Source organism: Atta colombica, unplaced genomic scaffold (genome assembly GCF_001594045.1).
Source record: "Atta colombica isolate Treedump-2 unplaced genomic scaffold, Acol1.0 scaffold187, whole genome shotgun sequence".
In the NCBI taxonomy this organism is placed as follows: Eukaryota; Metazoa; Arthropoda; class Insecta; order Hymenoptera; family Formicidae; genus Atta; species Atta colombica.
Genome location: NW_017259279.1, coordinates 345462 through 371603, shown reverse-complemented (window position 1 = coordinate 371603; position 26142 = coordinate 345462). Strand labels below are relative to the sequence as shown.

The following is a 26142-nucleotide window of genomic DNA, read 5'->3' as shown; positions in this document are numbered from 1 at the left end:
TATATATATATATATATATATATATTTTTAAATTAAACGTATAAAATCTCGTATTATGCAAAGTAATATATTAAATCAAGTAATGAACGATGATTGAGCTAACAAGCTTTTTGGATGACAATTGAATCATTTATTAAATAAATTACTCTAAGATAAGAACTCTTTTTGGAATCCACCGAGTCCTTCGTCAGCTAAATTTACATTAATATCACAAACTAATCAAGTGTGATAATAGAAGTTGATCGACGTTTAACAGTTAAATTAAATTTGTAATAGTTAAATGAATAAACAAGATTATCATCACGTAATCGCTGAGGACGAATGTTATAGATCTGCAGTTCTTATTGTGAGTGATTTCACATGAATTATCTGACGATTTTCAGTTGTCTCTTATTCTATGAATTGTCCTGCATTCTTGAACAGTTAGAGGCTGCGCACAATAGCAGGAATAAGGAAGAATAAGGAATAATGATTTCAACAATAATGATTTCAACATATCAGAAATTATGTATTTCGATGTATCCGATTTATGATAAATTAAAATCGTTCATTCATTCCTAATTCCTTATTCCTTCTATTATTCGCAAGACCTTAATCGTTAAATTAAATTTTTTGCTGATAATTAGCGAATATTCAATGACTATTCATAATCAATTTTTAAAAGCGGTATCATATATTTTAATCGAAAAGTCAGTATTGTATGTGTTAACATTGTCAGTATATAATTTAAAAAATCCTTTATCTTTAAGTTAAATTAATTTTATTTTTTTATAAAATATATTTTATAAGATATATGTTACTTATTGTTCGAAATATTTGACATAAAATGTATTTGACATAAAATTTTATTTTCATTTTTTTTTCATAATATTTGGGTTTTCTCATTGTCTTTAATTTTACTTTCTTTATTTGGTCTTTTATAAAATGTTTCAATTTCAGCTAAAGTTCTCAATGGAAGCGACAAATTAGCATCTGCTAGTCCGCGTACCAGAAATTTGCAAACCATAGCGGTAAAAATATTGCATCCTGGAATCGAAGGCCAACTCAAGTACCTTTTTAAGATATTGCGCAAATAATTTTTAGTAATATTTCCTGCCAAAGTTCAATCGCTGATAAATTGCATGAATGCAAACAAATGAATGCAAATTCGCGTTGCGAATTAATGTCAGTACGTTATTCATCGCGTCAGAACATAATGCTTACTGTACACTGAACGACCGTGTATTTAAATACATACTAAAAGTATTCTATATTATATATTATATAAGATATTCTATATTTTTTATTATATATATTCTGTATTGTATACAATTCGCAGAAGGGACATTGCAATAATGCGTGGTTTTTGCAAGTGCGTCACGTACTTCATTCCAAAATTGCATTGGCTCAGTTTCACAGATTGCATCGATGAATTCGCACGCATAATGGAAAATCAAGTAATTTATTCCTACGACTATATCTTTACATATTCATACTAGATAGAATCTGAAAAAGATGTAGCCTTAATATTATGTATTAAATATATAGATTGTTATACTTACATTAAGAGAAAAAAAAATGGTTGCAAATATTATAATTTATAGTTATTTTGAAGTTAACTATAAATTTGGAATTGTTTTAACTATGCACATTATAACTGCTTCAACATTGAAATATAAGATCATTACAATGCATTAAATTTTTTTCTCACCACATCTCTTATTACTATTTAAATAATTATATTAAGAAAATGGTCATATTTCGTTCACTATAATGACGATTGCATTCATTATTAGAAATGGCTATTTTCATTTACCATTCGTATCTTTATATTTTACTATAATAGTTCTGATTATTATAATTTATACTATTTCTACATTTGAGAGAATAATATATATATAAGGTTATTATTACTAATCTGTAACCTATATGTTGTAATACAAGCTATTAATGACTGTATATCAGATAAAAATCAATCAGATCAAAAGGACATATGTATTTCTACTAGAGGCAGAAAGTACGTGAAAATGTATTTGAAAAGAAATTTTGGAAAGAAGTTCTGAAATATAGATGTTCCAACTTGAATATGTCTCAGATAAGGCTCAGATATAGTTTACATAAGAATACATAAAGTGTATCTCCATGTATCTAGATACATGTAGATACATGTGGATACTACTCAACACTAGTTGAAGCCTGCATAATTATGAGTTCGCGAAACAAAATCAACAAGAAATAGTTGCTTTATTTATGACGAGAACAAGGAATAATCTAAGCAATAATTCATTCCTATTGACCGGATTCAATCTCCGAGTGATCTGTAGTTTAAAAACAGTGAGCGAAAATGCGATGGCACGCATTTAATTACATTAATTTTTATAAAGGTTGATATGCGACTGGAAGCTTCTAATCTCGTGAAATTTTCGGCGAATTTCTCGAAGAGAAATGACATCGTGTTTCCATATCCTTACACACATTTGACTCGTCGCAGGATACTCGTTGAGAGTTTCCATGAAGGTGCACCGATATCAGATTATCTGGAATACGATGATGCTATTTTACAGCGGAGACTCGCCAAGATAGGAATTACGATGGTCTTTCAAATGGTTAATATAACTAACTCAAACGATTTTCAATCGGTATAATGAATGTACCAAAATAGAGCGGTTTGTATCAAGCCTTTTAATTATTTATTGTCATCGTTGTTAACATCTGCCGAAACGCATTAAAGAAAGTGAATTAAAATTTTCTTATTTTAAAAAAATTAATGTTAGATTTATTCCAACGAGATCTAATTGTAAAACTTTTATTGGCCTGTTTTTCATAGCACTTTATTATTGTACAACTTTTGATTGAGAATAATGTGTGAACAACTGTTTGATTGTAGATATTTAAGGATAACTTCATCCATTGTGACTTACACCCAGGCAATATTCTAGTCGAGAAAACAATCGCGAAGGCGAGTCTGTTCAACACTTTTTGGCGAGTCATTACCTCCGATTATGCAGAGCACGACTCACGCCTGATTATATTGGACTGCGGCCTTGTGGTATCTTTGAATGAACGCTGCCGACAAAATCTTCGAGATGTTTTTTATTCGGTGTTAACGAGAAACGTAAGTCCGAGAAAAAATGTTCACTTTCTATTAACATGCACTCTTTGCCTTCTTAATGGGGAACTTATATAAGCTGGAGAAACACGTTCATTCTTTTTCCTCTCTATTTTTTTTTCTTTACCGAAGTGCTTTTCTCTAATATTTTAGTGAAGAAAATGAACAGAGACAAAACATCCATTTTCGAAGTACATCTTTTCAGATGTCTCTAGGCAAAGGGTTCCCAGCAAACGATGGATTAAAATGAAAATTTTTTTCTATTCGAATGCGTATTTTAAATAGCGAATACTTTTTTTTGGATTTAATTGAATTCAATTGGATTCAATTGGATGCAATTGGATTGAAAACTGCATTTCCTATTCAAAATTTTGAATTGAACAGTATTCACAATGTGTGTGTTGTGCACAGAAAAAGCTAATATTATTTTTAGATTGAAAGGCATAGAGATATGCTCCATGCAATTCCTAAATGAATAAAAATGCATTCAGAATTGAAAAGCATTCATTTTAACATTCGTGAATCAATATTTCTGAAAATCTGGATCCATTTCAATTCACTTCAATCCATTCTCGTTTGCTGGGTTGTTCAATATTTTATTCAATATAAAATACACGGTAAAATATTTACAATAAAAGCAATTGACTATATGAACGTAAATTTTTTTCGAATAATTTAAACTTAATTGCAATCGCATTTTTTTTAAATTTTCCACTCCTCAATATATACACTATTTGTTTATTTATGTTTTATATGCATATCATTTTATTTCGCTTCATGTTTTGTCGTATGTTTTACATTTCTTAAAGATGAACGATTGATGATTTACATGCAAAATTTAACATAGGGCGAAATGGCGGCGCAGTATATCCTGGAGCATAGTTCGCACATGACCCCCGACTCAGATGGCTTCAAATGTTCAATTAGAAATATTATCAAGTCTCACTTTAACAATCCATTTAACGTTAGTAACAGATATTCTCTTTGAAGCTCAAGAGATCGCTGAAACGGCGTATCGTTTTTTGCAATCTCTATTCCTAGGATAGTATAATAAGAGATTGTATAATAAGAGATTTCTTAACTTTTTAACTTTGACTGTGTTAATTTCATCGCTTTTCAGAATCAATCTTCCGTTTTTGTTTTTTAATACGATCGTACGCGTAAACATTGTGTGAGATCGTCGGCATTTAAAGGGAACTTATAAAATCGTAGTTTACTATCAATTACATAGCTTAAGGGAATTCTAGTAATCGTCCCACTTTATCATAAACTCCATTCGGCATTAATTATATCCTTCAAATTGGATTTATGAATTAAAAAATCGTTTTTGCTTTTTAGAATTAAACTACACACAAAAAACATCCGAAGCACTGTGGCTTTCACGAGAAAGTACAGAAAATTAAAAAATTCACTTTTGACTTATACAGCTACAGCTGTTACTTGAGATTAATATTTATTTGTTGTAAGAATTTTATAGTTCATAAAATAAGCGATGATCATTACTTATAGGAGTGAAATTGAAACGTACGAAATGATTTACTCAAAGGAATATTTATTTAATACACAACTTATTACTGCAAAGTAAATATTTATTTGCATCGAAGAAATTCATTTCAAGAAAATGCATATTTTCTTGTTTTTTTCTTGTTTTTCTCAACTTTCATGTTTTTTGTTTGTTTTTTCACTTCCTCTCGCATTTCTTCTCGAGATATTATATTATATTTAGTGATTTTATTTTTATATTTTTAATTGATTTAGCAGTTAAATCTTTTAATGATACTTGCATAATTTAACTAATATTTTTAATAATGTAAATCAAATAATTGAATACGGAGATATGAAGACAGAAGTGATGATTCAGCTATCAAAGTTTGATAATGAGTATAATCTATTGATTTCTTCATTTAAGACATTTGAAAAGGAGATTGTAGCGTCTCTCGATCTGAAGACTTTTGTCTATCCATATACAATATTTTCATTTTCTTTTTGAGAGACAGTTATATAAGAAAAGTGTGTTCAATAATCATCATAGTTAAAAATTTTATTATTTTTTATACCTTAACAAATGAACTTTGTTTAATCCCCATAACTTTCTTTGGTGTTTGTGACAAAGATGTGTAAAAGAAAAGAATCGTAGTCTTCCGGACATATTGTCAATATTATCCATTTATTTTTATTGGTATCTATAATACTTTTAATTTATACTTTATATATGTGTATTATGATTTCCATATGCGTTTTAATTTTATTGCTAAATATTAATTAGATATTGATGCATTACATATTAATTTTGACCATTTTTCTTTTTTTTCGTGTGGGTATCTGCAGGTAAACGTAAGTACCGTTATGTCGGAATTGTTTTCCGCGATGATTAATCACCGAGTCAAGCAAGATGGATCCTTCAGCAGCGTAATTCTTAGTATGCTGGTGATCGAGGGCCTCGGTCGGTGCCTGGATCCTAAAATTGATATTTTCACGGAGATCCTGCCCTATGTCTTTAGCAGCGTTATGTACAACAAGTGAAGATGAGACTAAACAAAAGTTAATTATATATTCGAAATAATTACTGGAGTATTATTTTATTTGTACTTCTCTCATACAATAAACAATTTAAGTAAAAGATATAGGACTACTTTCGAAAAAATTATTAATTTGATAATCTGAGAGTTCATCTCATTATCAGTTTTCTTGTAAGTAGAATATTCATATGATCATTTTTTTTTAAAGACTCAAAGTTGGATTAAAACGTACGAATTATGAATAAACGATCGAATTATTAACTACTTGTATGTATGTATAAATAAACTTGTACGTATATATAAATTCTGTACATGAAAAATGCTTAATTTATTAAGATTTATATAACATTTATATAACCAAAAATATATTTTTTTTTACTTTAATCACAATAAGCGATACTTTTTTATAGTGTGTACTGTATAGTGTGTTGAGAAGACATTTCCTAAGAGTTCGCATTTTTATTTTTTTTACTAAAATTAATTTCCTGTAAAACTGAGTGTTTGTATCAAATTGATATTTGACAAATTTTCAAACTCTAAGGAATAGCTTAAGTAGCATTTTAATGTTCAAACTCGGGTTCTTGTATTAATTATACAACATAAAAGAAAAAATGCGTACTCTTGGCTATCTTATCCTGATCGTAAGTTTATAACATCTCATGATTTTTTCTACATCAAAGAAATTACATTGTCATAAAATGTGTTAATTTATTTGTCGGATATATATTCTATAATAATACATTCATCTTTATAATAGAAAGTCTATTGTGTAGTGTGTATATACACACACACACACACACACACACACACACAGAGAGAGAGTACATGTTACACATTTATTAATCGATTATGTCTCATATACTTCATATAAACATGTTTTCTAAGGAAAATTCCCTTAATGATCGTGACATTTTCCTTGGTTATATGTATAATATGAGTGTCGCGCGCAATAAAGATAGAGAGATTTGATTATTTTCTTATCCGAGTACGCATTGTTTGGTGCAGTAATGGTATACCTATAAACGATAGTAGTCTTATTTTGGTTTAATAACTATGAAACTTATTTTGATTTAATAACTATGAAACAGTGTAATAAGCGAGAATAACAATATTTTTGTTTAATCTTTCGAGGTCTATTTTACTATAACATTATCAACAATCTCGAACTATCTATCGAAATCGGTTCTTAGTTTAGTATCAACATTAAACTTCATATTCAGCTGATCTTATGGTTTATTAATCCTAACACAATTGTTAAATATATCTAGATAATCCTTCTCGATTTTAAATTCTCAACGAGAGATGCAATTCTTTTCTTTATCAATGAGAGTTATCCTTTGACCACAACTTTGATGTTTTTCGGCAAGTTTGTTGTAGAACCTTTGTTGACACTGGCGGCTGTAGGCCTCATAAAACTATGACCCTTTAAGCCGATTCGTGGTTGCATTAATCTGCTCTTTGTTGCGTATGTCTTATCACCAGAAGGCAGTCGACTTCCTAAGATTGATTGCTGACCTACGCTGCTTCCACTGCTGCTGCTACGCGAGGCGATCGGTCGGCCCCTTATAACTTTTGGTATGCCAGGCACCACCTACCAATTAACAATAAAAATCGAAAATCTCGAATAAAATATTTTAAATTTGTTTTGCAAAAAAAAAACGTAGAATTATGTCATTTTTTTCCGTATATCAATTAATTTTTTGGCTATATTTAAGCTGAATGCGAAATTGTATAATAGTGGACAGAATGGTTGCAAAGCTTTTTCTTCGATGGATTTCGGAATGCAGCTTGCTCACCGAGCGATTGATCCTTATAGATCATAAACTTATACATATATTTAGTTAGAATTATACATATATTAGTAAAATAATCGCATGATCTATTAAAAAAATTTGTTAAACAGGCTGTTTTCATCGAGGAATAAATTTTAATGTGTTATTTGTTGTAGTTTTTTGACTTTATCAAATTTAACAATCATACTTCTCAAGAAGGAATATTCACAATATATGAATTCTACCAAATCAAAATTACCTTTGGTTCCATCAAAAATACATTGACTTCAATTTATTGTTAATTTGCTGAAGATGACCTAAAACCGAAATGTTCGTATGTACATAATAATCAAAGAATGATGTCAGCAACAAGAATTCATTTGTATTATTGACATATAATATATACACTAACATTAATTGTGATGTGTTCTCAATTATCTTTAATGCTCTATTATTATTATTATTTTCAACATTGACAGCCTATAAAAATATTTCTTCTATAATTTTATAACTTAAAAAATTTCTCAGATATTTTTATATAAATTATTTAGGATATGTCAAATCATCTTGCTGAAGACATATTTCTAAGGATGTTAATAATATATTTTTCAGCTTCGACAGTTTCTGATGAGGTCGATAGGACGACATTTTTTAAATATTAGAATTACTGTCTATAGAAATTTGAGGAATTTTTAAAATTATTTAATTTTTGATATTATTATTATTATTTTCTATAAAATAGAATACAATTAATAAATATACGCGGAAAGTCCAAAACAAGACAAGAATCTCTTTGAAACACACAATGAGAATATATTGAATATAATAAGATCTTTAAATTATAATTTTGAAGCATACAAGAGAACTAAATGGAAAAGTATGATTTGAATACTATGAGATAATTTATAATCTTCATGCGATTATATATAAGATACAGCAGAGTAAGAAATATACATAATGTTTTATTTAATTTTTACTTAACATAATGATTTATTTAAAATTACGAATCTGTTTTATTAATAATAATTAACTAACTGTATTAACATCGATTATATTTGGCCATCGCGCCAGTATCTTTTTAAGATCTTATAGAGCGTATTCACACCTGATTTCGGCTTTTCCGTCAAGATATGAATGCATCATTAGGCCTATTCTTTTTGGTTGAACTTTTGCACTTTTCATCTTTCTTCCTTTTCTCTCTAGGAGGAAAGAAAAAGAAGAAAGATGAAAGATGCAAAAGTTTAACTGTTAAAAAGAACAAGCTTCTTGTTGAATATATATAATATAAAATCCTCTTTTTATTTAGAAAGATATTTGAATTATATCAACCTCGGATTCTTTTTGGATGCTCCTCATTGCCGGTTCAATGTTGCTACTGCTGTTGTTACTTCTACTGGCAGGTATCTTGCTAGTGCCCATCTGACGAAGACTTGATCGTCTTTTATCGACCGCGTCTTTCGGTGGCAACGGTCTGCTCAACGGACTGTTTTTCTTCAGATCATTAGTCAGCGCTCGGATAGCCGAAGTATAATTCTGCAGATGCACGCGATTCGCGGCCAAATTCCTTACCGTATTAACGGATGTCGCACTGTTCAGCGAGCTCCGCGAACTGCGTAGACTACTTCTCGAACTGGAACGTTGCACTTCGCTTTTTGAAACTCCTGTATCGTTCGGTAACGGTACTACATTCGAAGTTCTTTTCAGAGATTCGATTTTTCTCAAAGCAGAAGATTCGTGCTTTGCACTTGCAGTGCGTTTTGGCAAGAAGTTGGATTTTTCCGATGCGTTCCTCGCGATTGTTTTCTCGTTGAACATTTTACCGGAAGCCGGCATCAGCAATTTGTCGACGGATGATTTCCGGCCGTCGTCCATTACTGTGATGACGCTACGTCGAGGATTTTCGCTACTATAGCCACCCAATTCAGCTGGTGAGCATCGCATCAAGTCATGCGTGTCCGTCTCGTAATTGCCGGAAGACGTCTCCTGGCTTAAAGTTTCCGATACGAGACTTTGCGTTTCTTCAAAGCCTTCATCATTTAACTCCTGATCTCTGCTTTTACCAGACAACGGCGATGTTGTCACACTTACACCAGGAATGAATCGGTTGCGGAATACAGAGTTCTGTCGAACTGCGATCTGATCGCACGAATCGTCCACAGTCCGGACATTCTCGAATTCTCTCGTGGATTTCAGATCCGCACACTTTTCTTCTTCTACGATCTCAAGTACATCGTCCTTTCGATCGCGCAATGAGTTTCCGTTTCGCGAAAAATCATTGATGATTTCCTGATTTTGATTCACTTGACTAGGTGGATTGCTAGACAAACGGACTGCTTCCTTCACCTGGCTTGGATCGATCATGCTCCGATGACGTTCGCGGCTTGTCACTGCTCGCTCGGTAATCACTGTAACAGGCTCACGCGATCGCGATTCTTGCATTACCGGACTCAATACGGTATTAGTCACCGCTAACACTGGCAGTGGTTGACTGACAGGAAGTCGCGAATTTCTGTGACTCATTGTCGATGTTGCTGTCGTCGGCTCTGAATCCGGCAGACACTGAAGATCCTCGTCAGAACGCGCGATTTCCAGAGCCGTATCGCGTCGCTTCAATTTATCTTGCCAGATACGCAACATGGTGTCTGCGTCCTTGTGAAGGATCTCTTCATCTGCCTGGGCGAGACTATTAGGTTGCTGCACCGTCGATTTCTCGTCGTGAACCATTTCAAGACTTGATACATTTGATTTATCTTTGTTCCCCATGAGATCTAAGGTCTTCCTGTACCTGCGAGTTCGTCGCGTCGCCGAATATCTATCGAAGTTACCTAAGAACCGAGATATATTATTATTTTATCAATTGAAATTAATTTATTCTGAATCTTACTTTTTCTGCTTTATTTATTTATTCTGAACTTTTGAAATTGCGAAATATATGTATATTAAGAAGACATCTGATTAAATATTTTGTATATTACATAATAGTCTTGAAAATCATCAATTTTGTAAGCATGTGTGCGTGCTTCTTCATTCAAAATTCTCTCTCTCTCTCTACATTTTTCTTCTCTTTCCCCTTTTATTAAAATAATTAAATATTTTTTTGCTGTTATTACAGAAATAAGCATCATTGACTTTTATGCAATACAATAAGCGATTACGATAGAATTCTCTCTTTACATTTTGAAATGTCTGACAAGAAATATCTCTGGAAAAGCTACAATTATCCTATTTTAGAGTTTCTCAATTGTATCTAGAAATGTTTTGAAAATTACTGGATAATTTTTGTTTAAATAATTGAGTACATCACGATGATAGTCTGCAGGACATCAAGCTTATAGAAAATGAATGTTACATTATATATATCGATTTCCAATTAGCTATCTTCATCAACAGCATTTTTAGCTAAAGAATCACATCTCAGTTTTTTATTTAATTGGAATTAATTAAATTCATCTAGATTCAATTAGATTTGAAAAATTATATTTCTTATTCAAAATTTCGAATTGAGCAATATTCAAAAATGCATAGAAAAAATTAATATCATTTTCAATTTAAAGACATAAAAATGTATTTCATGCTTATAAATTCTTATAAATAAATAAAAATACATTTGGATTGAATGATTTACTTTAATGTTTTCGAATACCTGTTCCTAAAAATTTGAATTTATTTCAATTTATGTTAATTCATTCTCGTTTATCGGATAATTTTCGTTATCGTCAAAAAAAATGATATTTGTGCAAATAATACAGAAATTAAATCCTTATTCTCTATTTTACTGCACTTACTTAGAAAGAACAAAGGAGATGACTTTGTTTGACGTCACATCAGCGCTTACAGCGCATGAGAGATGGTTTAAAAAATTTATAGCGTTAAACACTTAAATGTGAGCATGCAAAAGTAACTACTATAGTTATGTTCCGTTTCACGTACGATGTGTATGCTGCATTATTTATCCTTGTTATTCACCGAATATTAAACAAGAATAAATGATACATTATGCATGAAACAGAACGCAGCCTATGTTATGTCCTGTCGTGAACTATATTCTGAATACGCATATTATTATAAGCGCATTCTCAATATAGGTCTCTGCTTATATATCTTTTGTTTGTTTCCGATTTATGTTTACCGATACCGAGATCCATGCCAATCCACTTTGATATTGCAGTCTTTGTTTCTCGACCCTGGAGGGAGCTGTTGCAACGTTCTCTCTTGCAAGGTTCCTTTTCCACGGGTTTTACATCTTTTGAAGGACTGAACAAGCGTCTAATTGCCGGTGGCGTCTCGATATTATCTGAATCGATCTCAATTTTATCATTGATTCTTTCTTTATCCGCGGATTTTCTACCAAGCTTGAAAAATCGTCGGGTTGCAGGTGCTGTGTACGGTTGCCGAAGATAGATCGTCAATTCATCTTGGATATCTAAATTTATTACATCATTGATCTTGTTCTTCTTCCTGTCTTCTTCTGTAATCGCCTGTGTAATGTGAGATAATCACTTAATTTTCTAATTTTTTGAAAGTTTAATACATTTTGAAAAACATTTGATTATTTTTTGTCATATTTAGAAAAATTTTATTATCATTGTCTTGCTTATGAATTATTATATACTAAATTGATAAAAAAATATAAATGACAAGTTTGATTGATAAGTTAATAAATAAGATTAATAATAATAGTAACATTAATAACAAAAGATTTTATCGAATTTAAAAAAATTGAATAATATTGGGTCGTCCAGAAAGTTCGTGCCAATGTTGAAGGAAAATTGAAATGCAGAAAATTTTAATTTAATAAATGTATACTAAAATTTAAATTTTAGTCGACACGAACTTTCCGGACAATCTAATACAAATGGAAGAAAAAAACATTATTAAAACATATTATTAAAAAAAACATATGTGACTTTCCAAATTATATAATTTTAAAAAATCACGTACTGAACAATTCATTATAATTTACTTATCTTAATTGTATGATTTCGTTATGTAATTTTGTGACGTGATTTTTTTCAACAGAGTTTACACAATTTGCAGCTGTTTCAGATATCTTATGTATATGGTGTTATTAAAATATATCTACGATCGTCAGTTAACATATTATGTTGTCATTTTTACAATTGTGCTGATCCAATTTTTCGTCAAAGAGTTTTTTAATCTAAAATATTTTCTTAAAAATCATTTGTAAGAAGTAATTATTCCTTCATCAACAATTTCTTAAGCAATTTAATATACTAATTCAAAGACTATTCGTCATGAAAAACTAGTATTAATTATAGATGATTTTTAAGTTTAGAATAAAATAATTTTAATTTGTGATCAATTGTTTAGTCTAAAGTAACCTTTTTTTACTATTTACTATTTACTATTTTACTATTAACAAAATAGATTTAGATATTTAAAATTAAGATTGATAAATTGGCAAGTAGAATTGATAAGTATAATAGATTTGATTGATAAGTATAATAGATTTTATTTACCTGTAGAGTGCTCGACACGAGTGCATTTTCCATACTGGGTTTTGATCCATTTTTACGAGAATAATGTGGATCAGTCTCTTCCGTACTATTTGATAAGTTCAAGCTCGACTTTCGCCAGGGAGACTTATCCTGAGATGATATTTGAACTTCTGGAATGAAGATATTTGCTTATACTTATCAATCATGTCAATTGTCATGAGTTTTCTCAGAAAAATTTTCTTTCTAATAATAAATAAATAATAAAGACAATGGAAGACAGCATAGGAATCAATGCGTAAATTACAATGTGCAATGAAAATATTCATTCAATGACACGAAAATTAAGTCACAACATTTTGTTTAACATAACATGTACATTTCGGTTCTCTTTGTAAATTTTTCTCATGAGCCGTATAGTGACAGAAAAGTTATAACACTTTTTTTTCGATGGATTTCGAAATACAGCTTGCTTACCGAGCGATTGATTCTTACTTATGAATTTAATCATTTATGTTCAACCACTCTACGTAAACCTGAATTCCAACATTCATTGAAAAGAAGTGTTGCAACTTTTCTGTGATCAGCTGTACATCCCATCTCCTTTCCCTCCTTAAAAGTAGCCGCACATCCTATCTCTATGGAATATGCAGCAAAAATGCAAGAATTTCGAAAAGTTCTTTTTTTAACACAAAAAATAAGTATTTCGGATTTCTAATATTTTTTTCATAGTAATATACAGTACAAAATTTTTACTAGTTTATTTGTCGTATTTAAACATAAATAATATTTAATAAAGTTTTTATTAGATGCGGCGTATACCGAATATATACTAATATAATACCGGGTTATCTTATAATTTTTCAGAATTTCTATATAAATTTTGAAATATTTTTTAATAATTTCTATATAATTTTGTAACCTTTTGAATTTCTCTACTTTTTATAAAAATTGAAGTATGTTTATTCCGATTTATCAGGATTATCATTTTAATTTGCAATTATTGTATTATATATATCATTTATCAATAATGACATTATAAAATTATAATAAATTTTTTTATTTGCAGTCACCTTCAATTGCTTCCATTGTACGCATCACATCTGTTTTTTCGACGGATGGTCGCCAGTCGTACACTTTGGAAGAACTTCTTTCTTCGAGCATAATTTGATCTTCTGAAGTGTTCATTGGGAAGCTCTTGCCTTCGCTTTCTGTAATCGCATACGTCGAATGTTAAAAATCTTAGCATTAAAAAAAGTTATTTCAATATTTACGAAAAATAAGTTTGCTCACCTGAGTCTTCAAAGGATCGTCGATTCGCTTGATGTAATTGTTTTGTTCTTTTCTGAAGTTGTTCATCCGCACGATCCTCCTTCTCGTTCTCCGACAGCCATTCCTCGATTTTTTGTCTCCAGGCTTTCCTGATTTTCATAAAAGATAAATTAATTGAATTTTACAAAGAGTTTCTTTTCTATTAAATTTTTTTCAATTAAATTTTTTTTCTATTAAATTTTTTAAATAATTACCCAGAAGACGCTCCTCACCTTCAATTTCAATGAAATTATGCTCATTCGCATTTTTGTATAAAACAAAAGAATCTGGCAATAAAATCTTGTGCTCAGTGCTCCCTCGAAGCGAGATATATTAATCGATCATTAAAGTTTCTTGAGTTGTTAAAATTAACTTATTAAGTTAGGAAATCTGTTATATCGATGCCATAAAGGAAATTATATAAATTTGTTTTATAAATACAAATTGATATATAGTATATAGTGATTAGTAAGTAAAAAATGGAAGATCTTTGCGTTACTTTGGTATATATAGGGATGTGGTCGAGTTATCATTATTATGAATGCTTCGAAGCATTTGATTAACCAATCGAAAGAAAGAATTTTACTAATTAATCAATCAAAAAATGCTTCGAAGTGGTAACTCAACCGCACCTCATGGATGTGATCCACTTAAGGAACTCCGTACAATAAAAGGAAATAGAAAACAGAGAATAAAAATTTCAACCTATCAGAAACTGTCTATTCCACAATATATGATTTCTGGTAGGTTGAAATTCTTATTCTCTGTTCCCTGTTCCTTCTATTGTGCGGAGCTTCTAACGCTGCAAATATTTCGTTGACCAATTAGAAGAAAAAAATTTACGAATTGACCAATCAAAGAATGCTTCAAAGCATTTGCAGCGAAGTGGATCGAGGAAGTACCGCTTCGCGTCGCGCGTACCACGAATGATGGGCATATTACTTGGCACTCTTAGCAATAATAGGCCTGGTGGACGCGCTTATTCCGCTATTTTTAAAAATTAATATTTCGTTAAATATTGCGAAAAATTGAAAATGATAAAGGACTTTTCGGTTCAATTTAGTCCTCTCTGTGTACGAAATATTTGGTGGTTATTCTTTGAACACTTTGTATAAATATAACTGCTGCGTAATCTGTTGACAGTAATCATTACACGTACTAATACTCCAGTAATAACCTCAGCGGTGTAATACCTACCGTGTGATTCGCCAGTAGTAATTATTACACCAGCAGTAATATCCTCAGCAATAACCACACATTCGACAATCTGTCTTTTCAATAAGGGTACCATTTTTTTTTTACTCGTAGATTTCCTCTTTATTACGAGTACGTGATCATTCAAATATAAGAGCGCAATTCAAAGACTATTAAATTGATATAAATTACACCGTCATCAACTTACCCAGTTGACTTCGCTTCCTCTTCTTGCAAGAATGGTTTACTTTCCGCAAGAGGAGCTGGTGAGCTCGGTCGTTCCCGATCTCCTGAAAAATCTGCGTTTAGCAGGTCCCCTCTTCGCGATTGCCCTCGAGCTCTTCGCGCCCACGATCGATCTTTAATATTTTTCAAAGGAAATTTAGTTTTGCTTTATAATAACAACTGTAGCGTTGGCACATTAAATATTATTAAATACCTAAACTCCCCCATGATTTTCTCTCTCGCATATTATCCTGTCCAGACGTTCGTAAGAAATCCATCAGATTTCCGTCATCATCCTCGCAGGGTATTCTACTTCTGCGCCGACGAAGCGTGCCATTAGGCGTGATGTCTGTCAAATGTTATGATAAAATAAAATATTACGATAAAGGCGTGATATCGCAATTACAATTTAATTTATTATTAGTTAGCAAACAACTCAGGGTAAATAGAGGACTCTGCTTCAATAATCTTGACTCTTATATATTATTAAGGACACTCTCCTGAACATTATTCCAAAGATATTAGTCGCTCCTTGTTCTCCATTAAAATGTTATTAACAAAAAATTTGACAATATAAATGTTTTTAATATCTTATAGGATCGTACATAATGACAAACTGTAAAAATCAATGCCTTAAACGGTCTAAATCTTAAATGCTTGTATAATTCTGTGTGAATTTATATACTACGTATGTAGTCTTTTGAAACGCGTGTCGAAATGATTTTTCGGTCTTAAAATACTAACTCTACTAAACTATCGCAATAATATCATGAGTTAAATTGATTATCAATTTAACAATTTGATGCTTTTTCGCATCTTAGAACGATCTTAATAATACTGAGTGAAATGATTAAAATCTGTAAATAATTAATTCTTATTGTGAAAAATGTTACCTCGGCCGGGAGTCAAACCCGGATTTTTTCTTCCGTTCTAAGCCTCTTAATCTATCTCAAGCGAGACTAAAACAAATTTGAATTAGAAAATATCAAATCAATTGTAAGTTGCTATCACGTGGCCAGATATAATGAGTGGTACTCATAATTCAATGACCTTTAGACATTAATATCTCCTAAAGTATTGCGAAACTTACAAAATGATAAAGAAGTCAGTTCAATCCGCTCTACCTGCTCAGTAGCGATTTTATAGGTCGGGAACTTCCTATAAGAAGGAAGTTCTCCAGAGAAGCTCAGTATTAATGCGCTCTTCACCCTGAAGTGAACCGCAAGAAATGTATTAGCAATGGATCACGATACGATGATAACCCTTAAATCCTCTTTAGCTCGTTTGTTAGTAATAAACAATGAGCGACGGTTAAAATCTGTGGAACGGATTATTCAGGAGAGTGTCCTTGTTAACGTATGTCAAGATCATTGAATCTAGAATTCCCTATTGTCAACATCGAAAAAATAACGTTTTAAATTGTTCAAGAGATTTTTAATTTAGCAATTTTTTTTTCAACATGCAAGTTGCATACCTGGTGAGTACGTATCTTCTTTGATAGACTGATGATCAGAACCGCCGGGGCACGAGCCTAAACGCCGTCGAATGTTCGGTGACCCAATGACGGAGACGTCCTCATCTGAGACGTCAACCGCTGTAATACCGCAATTTCTTCTCATCTACAAACATTGTTGAAAACTTTTACCCTGATTTTCTATATTGATCGAATTTAAGAAAAAATACATTGCACATATTACTAAAAAGCTCAATAAGCTTTATGAAGCTTATTGAAACATTCAATTATGTCACACAGTATGTACGTTTTTATTATACTAAATAGATGTAGCAATGAAAGTGAACTGAGTTCATGGAACCTTATATACGATCTAATATGGAACTACCTGTATATTAATCAAAGGAGGGTGTTAAAAGTGTTGATTTTAGCTTCCAAAATATATTTGAATAGACCTAAAAAAAATCATTGTTTGAGTCAGAGAACAATCATTTGGGAAAGTGTAAACATTGCCAGAATTGCTTAAATATAATAAAAAGTGACATTATTCACGTATATGTTTAATAAATAAAAAATGATTTTAGTCAGAAACATAAGTACATTCTACATATAAAGAATGTGGACTATTTTAGCACTATTCAAGATGCATCACGTGGAGATACAGTCCGCTTAGCATTCCTTGACAGAGATCAGGACTCCACAATTTGTTATTCCTGTAGTATTAGCGATTCCAAATCTTCTCTATTATGCGCGCATGCGCATGCGCGCATGCGGTGTGTGTGTGTGTGTGTGTGTGTGTGTGTGTGTGTGTGTGTGTGTGTGTGTGTGTGTGTGTGTGTGTGTGTACGTACGATACAGATGAAGTACGAGTGAATTAACATTTCATATGCATTTTCAGAATTTAAAGCCACTAATAATTATTTTTCTTCAAAATAACCATCGAAGAATGAAGCAAGAATCGAAATCTTCTCTTGAAATCTTTATTTAAAAAATAAGAATGTTGTAACATGAGAACAATATCCCACAATATATTGACTTACCACAAGTATATCCAATAATAGCACCAATAACTTTTTTCAATTTAACCAGTAAAATATACAAAATATTTTATAGAATTTGAGTATCTAGAATGCAATCGAGTCAGTATGATGACAGATTCACATACTATCGAAAAAATTAATATTTAAACAAGATTTTCTTCTATAATTAAAATATATCTTTATGTTCAGAAATAATTTGTAATTTTGATCTTGTATGGCACCTTTGAGAACAAGAATGGTATCAATTTCAGTTAAAGTTAAGTTCTAAGTTCTTTTCATCTTCTATAATATTAACGTTTCTATCGTTTTCAGTCTTTTCACATCTTTTTTCTTTTTATATCTTTTGTTACAGTGGAGACCCTATTTGCTAAATTACCTCTTTTAGTTACTGAATTGTAAAAAGATTTCTAAAAAAGCAATAAAATAATCATTTTTTTTTTATTAACTGTATATGTGAATAATACATTTTTTACTATATATTTAAACAATTCTAACAATGTTTTTACCACTTTTCGGACGAACGATTGTTACTTTCTATTTTTGAGAACCCAACAATGATTTTTCCAGGTCTGTTCAGATGCATCTTGGGGATGAAAATCGACACTTTTTAACATTTTCCTTTTATAATTCATAAAAGAAACTATTTTTTATGTCTCGAAATATTTCGACTTTATTTAATGTAATTATTTTTTCAAACATGTTAGATTATAAATAAGTGCTAAGTAAATGGTAAATAAATAACTTTACCTTGGCCTCGCTGCGGCTATAATTTCTTTGAGATAAACCGGTGTGGAGATCGAAAAGCCCATGATCCATCAAGTTAGATTCAGATTCCGAAACTGGCATCTCCGCTTGATTATTCACTGCATATTTAACGAATACAAATCTTAAGGCAACTACAAACTACTTGTGTATCATATCATTGTTACATATCAATTCAATAATATGATATAAGACAATATAATATAATGATATTACATGGTGCAACAGTTTGACATTAAAATTATACGGGGCAACACAATTAATTTTTTTCTTGTATAATTTCACGAATGTATAATTTCACTATATGTATCGCAACCGTGTAACGTTATCTTCCCGCAATGAAAATTAGAAAATCGTTATTATACTCATATAGCACCGAAAGATTGCAGAAATATTGCATTGAAACATTGTAATATTGCATGAAAGTATCTGCAATGTTATTACAAGCACATTAAAATGTCCATCCTCAGAAATATTACAATACTTACATTGTAAAATAAAAAATTATTTTGAATTGAACAACATATAATTTATAAAGGCTTTTTAATTTATATACATATAAAATTGTATATATTATCTTTATAAATATATTAATTATCTCATTTTTTTTCGGAATTTTGTTCGTATCAGATTATATCCTTTTAAAGTTTATCTATTAAATTTAAAGCATTCTGTATACAAGATACTATTATCATCTAAAACAAAATTATTATAACATGATAAAAATGCAATAACTTTGTAGTCGCATTTATATTTATTCAAAGGAGAAATGCGCTCTCTTAAAGATTTATCTACTTTTAGATTTTGATGTATATAGAACTTTCGGTTTATGAAAAAAACAATCAATGGTTAAAAATTAAAATCGAAATGTGAAAATTGCACTAGTTTTTGTAAAAATATAATGTAGCATCACTCTGATTTTTATAAAGATACACACACTTACGCAGTCGTTTTCTCGCCAGCAATTGCTCTTCGCGCTGTTTTCGACGCGCCATGACCTGCTCCTCTTGAATACGCCGTCTTTCATTCTCCGTAATCGCTTGGTTGAACTTCTGATAGAACTGATGGAATATCCTGAAGCATTCTTCAATTTTAAATGTGTTCGTGTCCTCGCAGAAGAATTCCGCGAGCGATCGTCTCAAACCCTCGAGCTCCTCCATATCTCTCTTCAACTGCGCCATTTCTCGCTCGGCCATCTGTAAATTTCAAGCAAGAGTTTCGTTCACTTACTTTCTAAAAAATGTTATCTCATTGTAATCTGTGATATTAAATGTTACTTGAAGAAATTGTGCCATTTGTTCCTGTATGTCGTTTTCGGTCGAAGAGAACTGGATCTGACTCTTGATTTTTATTATCTTTGTATCCAAGTTATTAAATTCGTTAGTCAGTTGTTCAATCGTCGTCCTTATAGAAAAAAATTTACTGTGAAAATATTTCTTTCATTATTATTATAATATAAATAATAATAATAACCCCTACTTTGTTGCTGCTTCAAGGGCAGTTATATTCTTCGCAAAACTCAGTAAATTCTTTCGCTTTCTCTCGGCTTGCTAAAATATAAGTAATTTGAATTAAAAGAATACACGATTTCCAGAATTTTGAAACAATATACAATATGTGTTCTATTTTACTTAAAACTCTTATAATTAAATAATCATTGTTTTACCAACGCTACATAGTGTATCAGATTCATTCCTGGCTTATTCGCACGAATTTCCGTTAACTTCTGCAAAGAGGAGAGCTTCACACCCGCCGCATTGCCAGCATAGCCGCCCTATAAAAGCGATAAATGACTTTCACTTACTCATATTGACACTATCCAGAATTCAATCAATCGATGACAAATACATACTGAGTTGAGGAAGTTACCAGCGACCAGAACCATGTACAGCACCTCTTGCAGAAGCTTGTTCGTCATGAGATCCTCACCGGCAAGTATCATTGAGTTGATGCTTAGCTCCAAGTAGCTCATATTCGCAGCAAATTCTTCCTTCAGCAGCATACACTCAATGCGTAATTTATAACTAACATATCGATAGTATCATTATTCTAATCTTAATAATAGAAAAATTTTTCTTTTTGAATATACACAACGAATTACTTTGGCACTTGAATAAGTTGTAGAAAGAACTTCTCAGCGTTGCCAAGTTTTGATTTGTCGCCGTCGAAGTTCTTGAGCATCTCAAGTTCGTCTACTTCCGGCAATATTTTTAACAAACCACGTAGCTTCTCTGCACCAATATCATCGTGACCCCCTTCCTTGATTAGTTGGATTATATTTTCGTTCGAACTGAATAAAGAATGAACATGTGCGAATAATAACACTCAACAAATAAAAAAAATTATTTGCATGTATCAAATAAAATAATTATTCCTTTTGTTTACCGAATATAAAAATATCAGTAAAAACTCTATAGCACATATGTACAACTTTTCTACTATTGAAATAGCAAACTTTATTTACAATAGAAGTATCTGTTTTACTTTTTAATTTTTACATCGCAAGATAGTTTAAAGTTTCCTCTTCTTTTCTCTCAATCATATGAGGAAAAATATATAACATACACAACACACATATAATGCATCAGAATTTAACTAAATTCTGATTTCCAATTTGACAATTGAAATGTGAGCTACAGATTTCTTCAAAAAGTTTTCGTAAGCGATCTTAATTTGTGATTTCATAATAAAACTGCCACATGCATAATAAAATTATTTGCATTTATGTAAGATCTACGAAAAAAATTCACTATATTTAAATTTTGTTAAAGTAAGGATAAAAGTTTACGTTAGGAGAACCTTCAATGACCTTGATCCTGACATATATTGGCATGATCTTGAACGACTTCTAAGATTTCAGCCATTGCTCGTTAAAAAGTTATTAACAAAATAAATTTAAGAAATAACATTTTCTTCTATTACATAAAATAAAAATGTTCTGTTTTAAAATAAATTTTTTGCTTCAAAAATAAAAATGGTCTTTGAAAACATTATTTTTTAACATAAATTTTAAAGCTTTTAAAGCAAAGAATTTATGATTTTGTAACGACTTCTCGCGAAACGAGATCCATTTCACATTCCTTTCCTGCCTAGGGACATATGACTTTCCACGCAAAGCAAAGTCCATCCCATTTCCTTCTCATTTCCACCCCCCTGCTTAGAGGTGCGCGAATTTCCATGCGAAGCTCATTCCAGCTTAGAAGCATATGATCTTCTAGACAGAGAGGGTGTAATGCAGATTGCAGATCTTTACGCAGGAGGAGAGAAAGTGGAGTAGATCTTGCTCCACATAGAAAGTCGTTCTTAGGAGATGGAGTCCTTGGCAGGGGAGGATTGAGGTGGGGGAACTCGCTTCGCGAAGAAAGTCGCGCACCTTTAGACAGGGAGGAGACTAAGACCTCGCTTTGCATGGAAAGAGGTATAGTCTGAGGCAGGGAGGTAGAGTAAACTTCACTTCGCATGAAAAATCATACGCATTGTGGTAGAAGATTGAGGTGAATCTCGCTTCACGGGAAATTGTACTTCCTTAATTAGCCCACCCCATATCTTTCCTCCTTAGAGGTCATTTGACTTTTTATGCAAAGAGGAAATAATTACCAATTTTGATTGTTGATAATTTTTTAACGTATAACGAGCAATAGCTAAAACCTATTGATATGCTACAACATTTTGATCAGAAAAAGAGAGTCACCAGAGGAACACAAAATATAGATTTTACTAATGTTACCAAAACCTCATTGACCAGTGTGAAATAATGAACTGTAATACTTTTTAGTGCTTCTATTAATTTTTAATAATTATTTTCTTATGTGGAACATTTGTTAATTTTTTTTGTTATCCTTAGCTGCGATCAAAAATGCTATTAGCATTATTTGTGTCATTATATGTGTCTTTATTTTAATGAACAATAAAAATAGAATGACACGAATAATTCTTTGATAGCGCCTTACTGAAAAAAATCATGTCACAACGATACATGATGAAATCATGTAATTAAAACATGTAAATCACATAACGAATTGCTCCAAATCAGTATGTAATTTTTTTAAATGATGTAATTTAAAAAATTACATGATATTAGAAATAATTTTATCCATTATGTGATTTTATAGTTATTGAATTTTAAAGAATTGAATGATAGAAATAGAAGAAAAAAGAACACATTCTGAAAAGTCACATATCTATGTGACTTTTCAAAATACGTAATTTTAAAATCATACTGATTTGGAACAATATGCTACGTGATTTACATGTTTTAATTTCATGATTTCATCATGCATTGTGTAACGTGATTTTTTTCAGTAGGGCGTCTTCTTATCATACCTCCTAAATTGTTTCAGGAAAATGCTAACGTTCAAGCTCCTCTTTCCGTCGAGTAACGCGATCTAAATTAAAAAGAAAACAAATCAAAGTATAACATATAATGTATAAGATTCGTTATTTTTTACTGCAAAGCAAAATAACATTAAAGAAGAATAACCTCCGTCGGTTCACGACGACGTCGTTCAATATCGACTCCGGTGCCGTACGAGGTCGAGTAACTCGCTGATAATACCATTGGTGGCACTTGTTGACAGAATAAACCTTCCATCTCAGCCCAGTCTAGATCTGACATCGTGGAATTTTGGTAGTCGTTCGCGACGAGGGACCAAATATTCCGTTTACCAATCACCTACGATCAATGTTTGCTGTTAAAAAAATTATCTAGATAGTTATTTAAATGAAAAATATATTATCTCCATCTTTAATTTAGATAAAAGAAATATTATATCTTTTTCAAATTATCTTAATATGTAGTATGTCTCCCAGTATAAGATTTAATAACATTTTTTTAGAAGCCTGATATTTTTATATTTAATGTTCTCAGGATTCATAATTCTGTCCAGGATTCATAATTTTGAGTTGAAAGTCGTGTTATCATCTTTATTCATTATTTAAAAAAGGAAACTTTTATATTTAAAAGCTAAATCTAAAGAATTATAATTCTTTCACTAATTATTAGTGATTGCGACAAATATTACTGCAGCCTCAGTAGTTGAATTGGGAATATGCCTATATAGAATTCGAAAAATCCGTATTCGAATCACGGTTGAATATTCTTCGCAATAAGTTATTCACAGTTTTTAAGATTATTAGTAAATTATTAAAAAGTATCCTTCTATTGTATAAGATGATTATTAGCATCAATATTATTAAATTTTATCAATTTAATAACATTAATGCTAATATATAATGTTATTATTCTAATTCTAATCTGTAAATACGGTAGTGTCTCAGCGTTTATGTATTATACCTATAGTTTAATATTTTTGTGATACTATTAAAATTGAAGGAATAGTGTCCACGTGCCTCTTTACCATTACATTTACTATATGCATGTTTCTAAGATTGTTTAAGCCCGCGCTCCTTATGAGCGTCTGGAGAGGGGCGTGAATCGCGAAATCTGGTCGAAAATTGCAAATCAAGTCCAGCACTAATCTAATATATCAGTAATATTTCCGTAATATTATATTGTAATATTACTGATATATTAGATATTATTTCTGGTAATTATGCAATATTACTGTTATTACGTGCTATGGATTATTTTAATCCTTGACAACTCTCTTCTTAGATACCTTATGATTAGGTATTTTATTCCAGTTAATAGTCTTCATCTTCGTTTTAGGGGTGGGTATTTCCTGTTGCGGCAGCAATCTGGCGTGATTACTGGGTAACTCAGGAGTAGGTGCGCGTGTAACAGGAGACACATGAAGGGGTGGCGGTATCATTGTCTCCATTGATGCATCAGACGTAGCGACGAAAAGCAGCGGCGGAGGTGGCGGCGGCAGGACAAAATTGCTACCGCTCGGCAAAGTTAATGGACTTGACGTCATCGGAATCGGAGGTGGCGGTGGTGGTGGTAAGGGTGGTGCTGTTGAATTGTTATTCGTCGACAGCGATGTTTTTCGCGACGTTCCGCACATCTGATCGGGACCGCGACAATGACAGCATAGATTCATCTGTTCGCAAATATCAACAAAGAACAAAATAATGCCAAAATTCAACAAATATCGTTAAATTATTAAATATATATATTTTTTATTTATTCTGTAGTCGATCATATGGAGACAAATATATTTTATGTGATAAGAAGTATATTTTTATAAAACAGAACTCGAGAAAATCCATACACAAAGGAATGCTCATAATATTTTTTCAAATGTACATAGAATATTCATATTTAGTAAAGTTGGCTAAAGGTATGTGTGAAAGATGACGTGATTGAATAGAATCCATTGACTTATTTGGAAAAATGATCGTTTGCGTACACACGAATGAAGTATTTAAATATGTCTGTAAGAAAGATTGCCGCAAATTTATAATTTATTACTATTTCAGATGTCTTGAAACAATTTTCAAACATTGATCGTAGGCCTGGATCTGAGAGAAAAACTGTTTTACCATGCTCTGAAGCAGAGAAACAGATTGTCTAGCTATTCAGAAAAAATCCCAATTTATCGTAGGGTGATGTGACAAAAATAGTAGGGGGGGAAGGGGGGTATATCACAACTTGTACATATTTTACTTTTTTGTATTTGTGCACCTACTTTATACCTTTTTTGTCACATCATGCAAAGATAAATTAGAATATTTCTTAAACAATCCGTTTCTTTATCTCAGGACTGGGCTTTTTCTTTCAGATCCAGACGATCAATAGTCTAATGTTCTGGAAATCATTTCAAAACATTGTCTTCATTTCAAACATTCTCGAAACAATGATGTGGCCAATTGTAGCTTTCTTGCAATCTTTCTTACAAAATAAAAATAAGTATAATTATTAAAAATGTTTATATATTAAATTAAAAATTTCTAACTCTAAATATGATTACACAACAAATAAGGTATAAATGTCTTTAATGATCAAGTTCTTAAATAGATAGTTAAACATATCATGCAAATACATATCTGCAAATTTCTTCGAACAGTTGGGTTTCAACAAACGTAAGATTTTACAAACGTAAAAGCTTAATGAGTATTGACGCTGTTTTTATCAAATCTTTTTAGAGTTTCTTATTTTAATATAAGTTAAAATTTCTTTTCAAGTTTCAAAATCCCTTTTCTTTAAAATTTAAACAAACATTATTTTAAATTTCATCGGAATATTGAAGTTTTGTAGGCTCTAATGTAAACAGCATCAAGATATACTACAAGAATTTGAAGAAATATTTATGAAGTTAAAAAGTAAATATTTTTTAAAAGTAGAAATATATATATATATATGTGTGTGTGTGGTGTGTGTATGTGTGTGTGTATATAGTAAATATATAATTATTTTAATT

General features: G+C 31.1%; 2 protein-coding genes across 7 annotated transcripts in view; one reads left to right on the top strand and one right to left on the bottom strand.

Moving 5' to 3' along the window:
• The window catches only part of LOC108686487 (uncharacterized aarF domain-containing protein kinase 2-like), an 11297-nt gene extending 5686 nt beyond the window's left edge, over positions 1-5611 (top strand). The window contains 6 exon segments of the mRNA XM_018191826.1: positions 940-1048; positions 1319-1436; positions 2364-2693; positions 2867-3094; positions 3936-4052; positions 5417-5611. Coding sequence (XP_018047315.1) covers positions 940-1048; positions 1319-1436; positions 2364-2693; positions 2867-3094; positions 3936-4052; positions 5417-5611 — 1097 coding nt within the window.
• A 415-nt stretch (positions 5612-6026) lies between these two features.
• Positions 6027-26142, bottom strand: part of LOC108686621 — a 43716-nt gene continuing 23600 nt past the window's right edge. For 4 of the 6 annotated variants that reach the window (XM_018192032.1, XM_018192031.1, XM_018192033.1 and 1 more), the window contains 19 exons: positions 24439-24822; positions 23301-23492; positions 23144-23205; positions 20922-21110; positions 20673-20844; positions 20487-20594; positions 20300-20370; positions 20098-20224; positions 19758-20016; positions 18806-18921; positions 17040-17184; positions 15780-15914; positions 15549-15699; positions 14129-14256; positions 13909-14046; positions 12860-13008; positions 11509-11857; positions 8709-10204; positions 6027-7198 (listed from right to left, as the gene is read on the bottom strand). In XM_018192032.1, coding sequence (XP_018047521.1) covers positions 6938-7198; positions 8709-10204; positions 11509-11857; positions 12860-13008; positions 13909-14046; positions 14129-14256; positions 15549-15699; positions 15780-15914; positions 17040-17184; positions 18806-18921; positions 19758-20016; positions 20098-20224; positions 20300-20370; positions 20487-20594; positions 20673-20844; positions 20922-21110; positions 23144-23205; positions 23301-23492; positions 24439-24822 — 4632 coding nt within the window. In that variant the 3' untranslated portion in view covers positions 6027-6937. The remainder of the gene's footprint in view (positions 7199-8708; positions 10205-11508; positions 11858-12859; positions 13009-13908; positions 14047-14128; positions 14257-15548; positions 15700-15779; positions 15915-17039; positions 17185-18805; positions 18922-19757; positions 20017-20097; positions 20225-20299; positions 20371-20486; positions 20595-20672; positions 20845-20921; positions 21111-23143; positions 23206-23300; positions 23493-24438; positions 24823-26142) is intronic. The other 2 variants (XM_018192030.1, XM_018192029.1) reach the window with 2 other exon arrangements.